The sequence below is a fragment of the Triturus cristatus genome, chromosome 7 (assembly GCF_964204655.1).
Source record: "Triturus cristatus chromosome 7, aTriCri1.1, whole genome shotgun sequence".
Lineage (NCBI taxonomy): Eukaryota > Metazoa > Chordata > Amphibia > Caudata > Salamandridae > Triturus > Triturus cristatus.
This window is the reverse complement of record NC_140590.1, coordinates 1,073,984,979-1,073,998,212: the sequence shown is the minus strand read 5'-3', so window position 1 is coordinate 1,073,998,212 and position 13,234 is coordinate 1,073,984,979. Positions and strand designations below refer to the sequence as shown.

General features: G+C 47.2%; 1 protein-coding gene across 1 annotated transcript in view; it reads left to right on the top strand.

The window, feature by feature from the left end:
* Positions 1-7,447: 7,447 nt before the first annotated feature.
* IL17B (interleukin 17B) overlaps positions 7,448-13,234 on the top strand; it is a 35,296-nt gene continuing 29,509 nt past the window's right edge. Inside the window, exon 1 of the mRNA XM_085618171.1 lies at positions 7,448-7,924. Coding sequence (XP_085474297.1) covers positions 7,904-7,924 — 21 coding nt within the window. The 5' untranslated portion in view covers positions 7,448-7,903. The remainder of the gene's footprint in view (positions 7,925-13,234) is intronic.

Here is a 13,234-nt window from a genome sequence, read left to right as displayed (position 1 = left end):
TTTGTCAGCGCTTGTTATGGAAGGGGATGTCCTGGTCTCCCGCTCACAGCTCTTACTTCGGGCCTCCCCCCTGGCACTTGTCTAAACAATGCAGGTGATGTCACAGGGACATTTTAAGCAAGAGTAATATTGTGTACATTGGAATTATTTGGCTGTATTACATGTTTTTTTATATTTTTTGTCTGATTTTCGTGTAACATTGGCTAGCTGCACACACACTCAAGGACACAAATTCATGCATAATTGACATCCTCAATGTGTGCCACAGCCCTTATTGGACATTACATTTGTAAATAAGGGAACAACCCTCGGCAGGTCAGCAGAGATAAACAAGCATTTGCAATGCAATAAGTGTCGCATTACTAAACGTTTGAACTATTGGCGTTTCAATAAATGCAACGTAATTATCTCAAACTTTAAGTAATGCGAGACCTATTTCATTGCAAATGCTTGTTTACAGAATGCTGTCTTTAAGAGCAGAGGTGGTTTATTCTAGCATGGTCTGACTGTATTGTTGAAGGACACTCCTTGGGGATCATTTACGATGCATTTGAACCAAAGGCCTTTTTTCAGGTCAGCTGTTTGCGAAGACCTTGTGATTTTACTGAAACTATAAGTATACTTATTTATAGGGTCTTTTAGCAATCTCTTGTCTTTCATTGGTTTGCTGTTGTGCCTTTCATATTTTTCTTAGATCCACTACTAAGTAGAGCATAGGACCAGGAGTCAGCCCATTTTACCCATTGGCTAACTTTACAGTGAGTAATGGGATTCTGTTCTTTCACAAAAGCACTTCCATACACAAAGTAATTCCCTCGGTAATGACTCACTTCTGAGTCCAAAAAAATGCAAAAAAATATGTTTGCTTTTAGCCAATGTTTTATTTTATATCAGAGAGTGCCCAACAGTTCCCCCAGCAATAACGTTTTATTTAAAAACCCAAATAAAACAGGCACTGACAAAGCCAAAGGCCAGCTGCCAATGTCAGACCTATTGGCTTTGCCAATGCTTTGTTGAAATTGGAAGGGTTCTTAAAAGTCTGTTGTTTTGATAACCCCCACACTTGGCCCTCTACAACCAGTACACATCCGACATTTAAAAACTCATGCATAATAAAATTACCGGGCGTGAGTTTGTGTTTTTTCATGAGAATTCTTGGACGCAGTTTTTTTAACATGTATGATTGATATTTTATGTCACTGCACAAAAGTCACAGTGGCCAGTCATTAATGATGATGACAGGGCCATAAATCATTTTTGACAGCGTCATAAATCATTCTGACTGAATCATAAATGGGTGACAGGTCATAAAACATCTGCCATAAATCAATCATGTCTTGTCATTTACTTGTCATAGTTATGAATCATTTCACTGTTTGAGGACATCAATCATACATACCGCTTTTTGGAGGTCAATGTTTTTTGTTTACTTTTTTTCTGATTGCGAGGGGAGGTAGCCTCTCACTGTTGTTAGGCTCAACTCGCTACCTTTTTTGTCTATTTTGTGCCCTGCCGTCCAGCGTGTTTGGACTGTGAGTGCCGTGCTCCACTTACTTCCCCTGTCGACCTATTCACCTTACCGTAAGGCATCGTAAGGCATTCCCAGGTAAGAGGCCTTCCTACGGCACACAGCCCTTGCTGGTGTGCCTCCTTTACCAACAAATGTACCCCTTTGTCCGCCACGTCACCTGTGTGGCTCACGTCTCCAGGCGACCTCCCCTTTTTTGCTTTTAGGGTTTGCTCCTGAGTCCTTTAGGTGCAGCCTGCCATTGCCATGGCTGGCCATAGGTTGACCCAGAACACTTTGATTTCTGCTTCTGACAGGTACATCTTATCGATCACATACAATTCCAACTTCTTGGGTTGATCAAGCTATGACTGACACTCTCAAAGCTATTAGCCTTGCAGTATTTGCTGACTGCAATGTTTAATTTCCTTCTGGAGTTATCCACTACAAGGCCCCACACCATGTTAACCTGGAAATGATTTCTGACCATATGATGGTGGTGGTGGTGCCAAGGGCCTCGCCACCACTAATAGCCCTAGCCTGATGTCGTGGAGAAGCTCCCTCCTCCTAAAATGAGCAAAGTCGTTGGCATACAGGTGTATTATCAAAACGTTGGGATACCTGGCGGATGTTGCCTGTAAGTTGCCCAACTTTGACAATAGTTGTCCCCATCTCATTGCTGGGTAGCCCCGCCACCTAATGCTTGTGGCTTGCGGCTTGTGACCCGCCCACCTGCCTGCTGCCACTGTAGGTCCACCATGTCTGCATCTGGTGAATGAATGAGTGCCCAACCACTCAAACTGTTCTGGGACAAGACGTAGCAAGGCTACAAGCACATTGTCAGTTCCTCTTGCAGTGGGGTTCCATACTCGTTTACACCAGCTGGGTCCTCATGTATGTGTTATATACTTTGGAGTGCCACCTGCACACCGCCTTGATCCCAGACTCTGGCATCCAATGTTGTGCGGTCGTTGTCGCCGCCCCTATCCTGAAAGAGTGGGACCCAAAGGAAGTGGATGGGAGGCCGGCCTGCCCCAGGGCTTTGCTCATGACTGCTGAGAACTGAAACTTGCTAGGTAGGTCCCTGTTCCTATGCTTTAAAAGTGGGCCCTCCCCTGTGAGTCACACTGCCATGTAAGTGTGCAGATAGCACACTGGGACGTATCTGGGATCCTCTATGCAATGCAGCTGTACCCAGAACCCCTTGCCTAACTGGTCTGTTCTTGACTTTCTCAGCAGCAGCTCCACCTTTGACATGTCTGGCTTGACATCTGCAGCTATGTCCACATCTTTTCTCGCTTGGGCCATAAGCTCGCTTACCCTGAATGTCCCAAATATTCTGTTGAGAAAGCTGCTTTAAACAGGGAAATCAAATGTCACCATTATCTGGGTCAGCTTTCTAAAGTCTATGGGTCGCCCTGTGTCCTGTTTCTTCAATCAATCAATCAATCAATCAATCAGTGACACTTATAGAGCGCGCTACATACCCGTAGGGTCTCAAGGCGCTGGGGGGGAGGGGAGGGGGGGGGTGCCGCTACTGCTCGAACAGCCAGGTCTTCAGCTTCTTCCTGAAGGAGAGGTGGTCTTGGGTCAGGCGCAGGTCGGTCGGGAGGGAGTTCCAGGTTTTGGCGGCCAGGTAGGAGAAGGATCTTCCTCCTGTAGTCGCTCTTCGGATGTGGGGGACGGCGGCGAGGGCGTGGTTGGCTGATCGGAGGTGGCGTTTGGGAGCGTAGAAGTTGATCCGGCTGTTGAGGTAGCTCGGGCCTTGGTTGTGTAGGGCTTTGTGTGCGTGGGTGAGGAGGCGGAAGGTGATTCTTTTGTTGACGGGGAGCCAGTGAAGGTTTCTCAGATGTCCGGTGATGTGGCTGGTTCGTGGGATGTCGAGGATGAGTCTGGCTGAGGCGTTCTGGATCCGCTGGAGTCTCTTCTGGAGCTTGGCGGTGGTACCGGCGTAGAGGGCGTTGCCGTAGTCCAGTCGGCTGGTGACGAGGGCCTGGGTGACGGTCTTCCTGGTCTCGGTGGGGATCCACCGGAAGATCTTCCGTAGCATGCGTAGGATGTTGAAGCACGTCGAGGAGACGTTGTTGACTTGCCTGGTCATGGAGAGGGAGGAGTCCAGGATGAAGCCCAGGTTGCGTGCCTGGTCTGTCGGTTTGGGTGCGGTGCCCAGGGCGGGAGGCCACCAGGAGTCGTCCCAGGCGGAGGGGGAAGAGCCCAGGATGAGGACCTCCGTCTTGTCAGAGTTCAGTTTCAGGCGGCTGGTCGTCATCCACTCGGCTACCTTTTTCATCCCTTCGTGCAGGTTGGCTCTGGCGGAGGCGGGGTCGTTGGTCAGGGAGAGGATCAGCTGGGTGTCGTTGGCGTAGGAGATTATGCTGAGGTTGTGTTTGCGTACGATGGCCGCGAGGGGGCTCATGTAGACGTTGAAGAGGGTGGGGCTCAGAGATGATCCTTGAGGGACGCCGCAGATGACTTCGGAGGCCTCTGACTTGTACGGTGGTAGGCGGACTCTCTGTGTTCTTCCGTCGAGGAAGGAGATGATCCATTCCAGCGCCTTGTCCTGGATTCCGATGTTGCTGAGGCGCTGTACTAGGGTGCGGTGGCAGACCGTGTCGAATGCCGCGGAGAGGTCTAGGAGGATGAGGGCCGCTGTTTCTCCATTGTCCATCAGGGCTCGGATGTCATCGGTGGCGGCGATGAGGGCGGTCTCGGTGCTGTGATTGGCTCGGAAGCCGGACTGTGAGGGGTCGAGGGATCCGTTCGTCTCGAGGAAGGCGGCCATCTGCTTGTTGACGGTCTTCTCGATGACTTTGGCTGGAAACGGGAGGAGCGAGATGGGGCGGTAGTTTCTTCCCTTCCAGGCGCTTCCAGCCGTTCATGGCTGCCCTGATATAGTGCGAGGACGTGGGGACCTTTCCATGTGCTTAGTTTTGAGAAGTGGACCAGTGCCGCTAGGTGGGTCTGTGCCCAAGATTTTACTTTCTTCTGTAGGTACGCCCGTTCATTGAAGCATAACACAGCCCTAGCTGTGGCTCTCAGGTCCCCCAGTGTCTGAAGCCACCCCCCCACCTTCACCACCATCCTTGCATATTTTTATATCGTCCTGAGTGCAATCTCAATCAGAACTAACAAGTCTGTTCCGCCAGCTCCCACAAATCCTCCAGGAAAGGGGTCATCCACTGCTCTGTTTCTGGCGCTAGCCTTCTGAACTTGCTCATCTGGGAACGAGAGAGTGAATCTACCAGTATGTTCTTTGCCTTGCCTTCATGTCGAGGTTTCCCTCTAGCTGTAATCTTACCATGCGCCTCATTAGCCTTAATATATTTGGATACATCGCTGTTCCGTTATTTATTGTCTGGTCGTCTGACCACAGTGTATGTTTCATGTACCTCAGCCTACTTTTCCACACTGTCAGGGACACCACTATGGGGAACAGCTCAAGGAAGGTGTTGTTCTCAGTGATGCCGAACTCCTGCCATCTTCTTGGCCATAACCCTGCACACCACTCCCTTCCTAGTATTGCACCAAACCCCTGGCTGACAGCTGCGTCTGTGAAGAGAGCTATCTGTCTGGCTTTCACCCTTCCTTCTCTACATATAAGGAGCCCATTAAAATCAGTCAGAAATGTGTCCCACATAACCAGGTCCTCTTGCCCACAGCCTAGTGTGATGATGCAAAAACTCACCCTGCTGGTATGAATCTTGCAGTGAAGTTCAGTATGCCAATCGGTCTTTGCAGCGCCTGGAGTGCAGCCTTCTTTTTGCTGCACATCACCCTTATTTCTTCCCTCATCTCCGGAACCTTGTCCTTCGGTAACTTGGATGTCCCTGCCACAGATCCTAGTTCAAGCCAGAGGAACACTACCTTTGTTGCCCGACCACCTGTCTTCTCTGCTGCCAGTGGCATGTGCAGCTCCTTGGCGAGCTCTTGGAATGTCCTCAGTATGTCCCTGCACTCCCATGCCCAACCTACAAACAGGAAATTATCAAGGTAGTGTAGCTTACCTCCCTGAGGGTGTCGCTTGTGCAGGGCCCATTCTAAAACTGTGTTGAAACACTCAAAGCATGACCAGGATACCGAGTAACCCAGAGGGATTGCCTTGTCAAAGTACGATTCTCCCTTTCACTGAAAATCTAGCAGGTGTATGCTATCCAAGAATGAGGATTCAATATCCGCCTTCACCATGAGGGACCCTTTGCCTGTTTCCCAATTCAATGGCATCCTCCACTGTTGAGTACCCCACTGAGCATGCCTCTGGTCTGATCCCATCATTTACTGATGTTCCCTCTGGGACAGACAGGTGGTGTATGAGCCTGAACTGTTCCACCTCTTTTTTTGGGTGCCACTCCCAGGGGTCATATCACTAACGCCTGGGGAAATGGTTTGGGATAATGGACCATCTATTCCCCCCAGGTCCTTTTCCTTTCTGATCTTCGGATGTACTATCTCTGGGTACTCCTCGGCCGATATCAGATTCCTCACCATGCCCACGGAGATGGGTCCTTCAAATGGAATTTTAAAACCCTCCTCAAAACCTTTCACGAGTAGAGCAGCATCCTTTCTGGTTTTGTCCCCATTGGCTAGCCTCACGAGCAGATGTGTGCTAATGGGGGGACCTGGCTAGCTAGAAACTTCCCCATCTCTTGTGGTCTCCCCACTGCTCTTGCCGCTCCTAGTGCTTCTCCTTCTTCTCTTTTTTGTTGCTATGGCCTTTGTTGTTCCTACACCCTGAGCTCGGGTGCCCCCCCCAGGACGTGCAAGCGTGCCTAAACTTGCATTCCATACCCCATTTGTATTAATCTGTCGTATTTCTAGCATATTGCTACTGCCCCCTCCCCCCCTTGTTTTTTGGCGCTCCGCGGCAGTCAAAAACTGAATTTTGTGGCACCCAGTGGATATTATTGCAACAGCCCCTGACGCCCCCTTTGGAGGCGACCTTTGTCAAAAGGCCATTTGGAATCTGGAAAAATCAAGCGACTTAATGATGTGTGGAGTAGTAAGACCCACTGAAAAATAAAGGGCCAATGATATCTAGATTTTAGTGCTATTGACTTGTAGGGAATCAATGATGTGCAGAAGCAGTGGAACTTAGGCAGAGTCTAGGAAGATAAAGGTAGGTGCAATGGGAGCTTTGTGAAAGTCTGGCGGGAACTGATTTGTAGAAGGGAAACTTAATAAAAAACAGACTAATGGCGGAGTTTGAGTTTTGTTGATAGTTTCTATTCACCAGTCTACCATATTTTGGTCCTGAAACAATGTGCATAGCATTTTGTGTTTGCTGTCATGAAAGCAGTGGTTTCTCTAGCAATGTGGTTGTATCCATTATGGAGGTAGTCACTTTGGTGCTAGGTGGAGCAGGCAGTGACAAAGGAACGACTAGAGTGGCCTGGCAGCTCTTACTGTCGTATTCAGTTAATTGATCGCAGAATTTTGAACAAAAAAAAAAAAAAAACAATAAAACAGTATCATTGGGCAGTATTTTTACCAAGACATAAAAGTTGAAAAACAGAGCTCATTAATAGGAGAAACAGAAAAAATACTCCTCTCTTGGGAGAAAAGTTGGTTGTGCTGATGGACAGCCAAGGAGGATAAGATCTGTTGAGGTAGCAGAAGCGTTTGAGCTACGAGAGGAAACCAGTGAGTGATACTTGGAGAGAGAGGAAAAGGAGCTGAGGTCGGTGTAAGAGTTCAAGGAAAGTCCACACACTTTATACAAGTAATGTGAAAACAGATATCCACATTTAAAAATTGAAATGACAATTGGAATCTCTGGGGTCAGAGATGTGTTAGGGTCACCTTGAATGAAGGCAGTTGTAGATTATGCGAGGGCGCTCATAGGGATTAATGCAGGAAATTGTGAAAAAGAAAGTTTTCAGAATGTAGACAAGTCAGGCCTAAGCACTGCACACCTGGTTGGGCACAATGGTCAGTAGGCATTCTGTTTACACCATTTTACCTGTACAGGGGTTCACACGCTCGCCGTCTGCTCTAGACTTTGTGCGCCTTCCCTTTATCTGGCGTTCCTACTTTTCAAATAGCCGCAGGTTAAGGGCCTTTGAAAGCTTTGAAAGACACAAACAAACAAGGCCTATCAGCCCGGTGTGTGTACACAGTGTGGGAAAGCGGCATGCTGGGAGCGGCGCGCACGCCACGCACACTCCCCCGGCGTAGCGCACCACCGGGCGCGCGAGACAGAGCGAAGCCCGGTCCTCTGTCAACATCCTCGTCAGCACCTTTAGAAAAGTATTGTGTGCCATGTTCCACCCCCAGGGAGATTAGCTCTGATTAAGCAGGTGCCTTTATGGTCACAACACACACCCACACTTATGCGAAGATCTTGCTACATTGTCAACTTTATAATTTGTTCCTCCAAACGCAGCACTGCGTGGCTGGAGAATGACGTGTTCATGGAAACTGGTAGGTGTCGATAATGGTTTTGATAAAGGCATGTATGTTCGATTTTTTTTTATTTATAAGTTTGCGATGTGGTGTTTATGTTTTGAATTCCCAAATGAAAGAACTTGATGTTTTTGTTAGTGTCTGATCTGGTATGATGTATGTCACATAATGACTATGTCATAGGTGATATTTAGAGTGACGCTACCCAGGGTCGCTTCATGGCACTTTTACTGAAAAGTGCACATCACAGCACAGTCGACAGTTTACGATGGTGAGAACAGGTGCAGAAGAATAGACAGCGCCCAAGGGTAATATATATGGGATAAAGTACACCCTACTGTATAGCTTAAAGTTGTTGCAAATCATTAATGAGATGTGACCTTATATAGAAACGAGGGCAAATGAAGTGGGTTTTTTCTATCCATGGTCATGGAACTCTGAGATGAACTAAGTTCAATTTTAGGGTGGGTAGCATTTTGTTGTTTAAACTACAGAAACCACTTTGAAACACTTGATGTTTTAATACTTCTTATGACAGAGATCCACTTACTACTGACATGAGCAAATATGAAAAATGTACTGTAGAAATAAGTGCGCTAATGTGTACTTTTTATATGCAGTTTAATATCTCACTTTCAAAACAGATTGTGAGTTAGAATGACAAGCAAACACGGATTCATGCTTTCCAGCCCTGAACTGTAGCAACACAAAAATTAACATTGTTACATAGATGTCTTTTGCGGAGTTCTTATTACTGCATTTTCAGCAGGAAAAAGTTTTGAAGAAAGTGTGCTAAATAAGTCCCAATCCCTTTTGTTGTATATGCTGCAACCGTTAATCTGCTCACTCACCTATTGGCCTCTAAACTGGGTATGAGCTGTTTGTATATCTGTTGAATGTCTTACGTTTGAGATGTTTGGTATTATATGTACGGTGCAATGAATACACAAATATCACATACATACAACACATACTCACACACAGAGCCACAGTTACATTACAGTTAAGGTTAAGAAATAAAACGGAATTTGCAAGTTATTGTTAGCGCTTTAATCTGTAATTTACACAAGCCATACAAACATAACTTGTGCACTAAATGCAATACTTGTGATGTAACGTGTGTTACTTGTGATGTACTTGTGACGTAAAACCACAATATCCTTAAATGTTAACACTTACTCGAACCAATGTAAAATACATATGTAAATTGTTGTTTCATTGATAGCATCAGTGGTAATCTGATATGTAATCTAACCTAACAAATCATGAATTGCATCTGTTACATTTAGGATGAGTTCATTAGCAACCTGTTTGGTGTGCCAATTGTATTTCACATATGTCTAGTGTGTTAGCATATTGTTGAATTTCAATGATTTTTCATTTTTAATTCATAACCATAACTGTACTTTAACTATGTTATTTTAAAGGGATTTCAGAGGCTTTTTCAAACATGTGCTAAGGTATTCTGATCAATCCTAACCATAACTTCACTTTAAGTGTAGTTTTTTGTGTGAATTTCTGTGTTTTTGGAGATAATGTACTCAGTTCTAATTTCAACTCACACAGGCAGCCAACTTTCACTGCGCACGGCCTTCGGTGGAGTTACCGAAGGGTCTCGTCTCCAGCCAGGCTCTGCTACCTACCTGCTGTGGGCATTCAATCCTTCCTGTGAATACATTAGGCTGCGCACTGTTGGGGCTGGCCGTAGATGCTGACCCTATCTCTCAGTGGGCAGCAAACCTCTGTTTTTTTTCTATGCTCAGTGGTGTTTGGCTACATGGCTGCCCCTACTCCAGTCTCAGTGGGCGGCCAACCCCGACTGCAAATGGTAGCTGGCTGTGTGCTGTAGGGATTGGATGCAGGGTCTGGCACTGTGTATGAGGTATAGCACATACACATATATGGGATAGTGTCCCCCTACTGTACATTATAAAGATATTGCAAGTCACGGAGAAGTTCCATCACCATATAGTGAAAGAAGGTCGAAGACCATGTTCTTTTATAAGGTTATGGAACTCCGCTATCTGGCTGCGAAGCTATGGAACTCCCTCCCTGTGCAGATTCGTCAGTTAGACTGTCTGTCATCCTTACGCAAAATCATTAAAACTCACTTGTTTCCTACAGTCTAGTTCTCGCTCTTCTTAGACTCTGCCTTCAGCGGCGGGACGCCCCTTCGCTGGGGAAGCTGCGGGCTATACAAGAGGTTTTAACATAACATAACAATGCAACTTGCCATCTCCTTATCAAGTACGACAGGGGATCCTTTATTCGATATAATACATGGTCACACCATCACCATTCCCACAGACCACTTAAAATTCTGTTGCGTAGCCCATTCATATGAAAGAGAGAGCATGTTTACAAACATGAAGAATAAAATTTGAATCTCTAGTGCAAAATTAAATACATAAAAAATCTAGATATTTTTTAAAAACAATAATAGAATCAGTTTAATACAAGTCATTTTTTTAAAAAAAAGGCACAGTTATTCAAAATGTAGAAGAAAGAAAAGCCAGGTTTCCTTTTCAGGTTCTTTTATTATGCTCCCTGATTATGCTGTCTTTGCTTTCGGCTGCTCACTTTGGCAGTAGCCATTGTGACGTCAGAACTCAACTATAATAAGTTATTACGGTTGATCAACTACGTTTTTTCTTTATAATAGGCAACTGGGTGTGTCACAAGTCACCTATTATAAAGAAAGAGACAGGTTTATATTCAGGAATTACAGAATCCCATGTATTATTGTCATATAATATATTGGAACTCGTAATCTCCCAATAATGCATTTTGCTAATTTTCTTATGATCGGCGTGCTCTGATATCCGAAAGTCCTAATTATAGGAAAATGCAGCACTTAGTTGCTTGTAATAAGTTGATGTCACAATACTTGAGGCACAAAGACCTTCACTCTGCCTGAAGGAAGTTGGTGCACGTTAGCCCAAGCACTGTGTGCGCAGAAGCAGTTTTTGAATAACTGTTACTTCACAGAGAGAGTGCTTGGAGCAGTGTTCCAAGTTCCCTCATTGTTTCTGGGTAGGAACACAGACTGTCTGAACCAGCCTACAGGAATGAGACAAGATGACCCAGCTAAGAAATGAACATTTCTTTTATGGCTGAAGCATTTCTTCTTTTTTTGTTCCTCCACCTTTCACTTGTTGATATAATGGGTTTTGTGTTAAGAACGGGAAAGCTGGAGGGGCGGAGCTATGCCATGGAGCAAGATGGCGGCTCATTGAATGACTCCGGCACCAGGGATGATCTACCGCCCCTTTTATGCCATAGACACGGTCCCCGGTTGTACAGTCGGTAGTGGAGAGGCTCCGGTGTACCTGATTTAGGGGCACTGGATTCCTGTGTTCACGGCTCCTGATGCCCTCTTCTCTGCCCTCACACGCAGAGCTTATGACTATGCATGCAGCCGGGTAGCGCTAGAGTGCAGTTTGATGTGCAGCGGCTGCTGGGGTCTGCATGGACTATGGCAGCACCTGATTCCTGAGGGACCCTGGACGACGGACTGCCCAAGAGCGAGGTGATCCCGCACTTGGGATCTGACCACTTGGAGAAGTGATCCACCCACAGGGAGAGGCGATTCCGGTGTTGGAGGCTGCACCCATGGCCTCGTGGAGTGTGCTGCTTCATATGCCGTGGCTACTGAGGTGGCTCCTTGGACTGTGCTCATCAAGGGGAGAGGTGCTCCTGTTCTCAGGCCCCACCCGTGTGCAGAAGAGATCCGGTGGCATTGCTCTTTGCTTCCCTGCTCCTACTTGACTGGCCCATCTCAGTAGAGACTTCTTTCATCAGGCAAACATCCCTCACAACATTGGGGTGTGGGCTTCTGAACCTGCTCCTCCTTGCCATTTCCTTCTGCCGTGGCGAGGGTGGAGGACTGCTAGGAGAGACCCCCCCTCCCATTTGTGGAGACCAAGCCTGCTGCTGGGGTCTAGGACGTTCGTGGCGGTGCTTACCTAGAGCCTGGTCTTTTCCTGCACTACTAATTTGGTACTCTGTTGGAGGATAGACGGTTTATCCAGAACACCTAGTCCCCGCTTTCCCCTCGGACAATGGTACTTCCTTTGAACCGTTAGCATGTTGGTGGTTCACATACTAATGGAGTGACTTTGGCTGGGATGTGTGCTCTGCTGCTCCGTTGGCCCTGGAACACCATTCTTGTCTCCCGCTCCCTTGACGCTTGGTCTCGGCTGGCATGTCGCCCCTACTGGACAGGCCCATGGTGCCAGGTCTCCTGGTGATCTCTTTCTGCTGACCTTCGCTCCGCTAGCCATTAACCCTAGGTATGTCGGCCTTGTTGACGGTGAGGTGTGCCCTAGGACGGCAACCGTCTCTGGAACTGTTTTTCCTAATGCCACTGGCTTCCCTTCCAAAGGAAATAATGCAAACACCCTTGCATGGAAAAATGTGAGGGTATTGCCTATGCTACATCCTCTCTCTTCATGCCTGATACAGAGGCAAAAAGACAGCTGTCTGCGGCACTATTAGTGGGCGCCGCGCACAACTGCGACTACTAACTTTATGGCTGAGAATACGCTGGCGATGGTCCTCAAGGAGGTAACTGCAATAAATGCCAAACTGCCTGCCTTCAATACCACTATCACATCCATGGTGTTTGATATTAAGTCCCTGTGGTCTGATCCCTCACAACTGCATTTAAGGCTTGATTCCGCAGACAACAGGGTGGATGAACTGGACAGGATCTATGGTCAACAGCTAGACTGGGTTACTAACATTCAGCAACTGCAACAGAAAGTCTCAGACTTGAAGGACCAGGCCTGGATGCATAATATCTGGCTCTGTGGGGTCCCGGAGGTTTTGGAGGGCGACCACATGCTGGTCTTCCTTGGCACCTTTCTGCCTACTCTGACCCACATGATATTCAAGAAGCCCTTGGATTGCCAGCCCATCCGGGGCGGTCCTCTGGTGCCCTTAGAGCAATCATAGCATACCTTTTGCGCCATCAGCTTGTCAGGGCCATCCTGCAGGCTGCAAGATAGAATGGGAGACCGTTTCAGCACAATGGAGCCCTGATACATATCACTGCAGATTTCTTGCATGAGACGGCGGTCACATGCAAGAAGCTGCTGGCTACGAGATGCAGGGATCAAATTTGGCATTGTACACCCAGCCCTGATGATCATAATCAGAGCGGCTGGCATCCTAGTTTGATACCTTGAAGTAGACGATGGGCTCGCCTTCGCTTCAAATGGAGAAGGGTGATGAATCTGTACGAGCCGGTGGATTGAATGCAGCTCTTCCTCCTGAGTTCAAGCAGAGAAGGCCTGGACTGGATGATCGATGTCCGGAACCAGGACC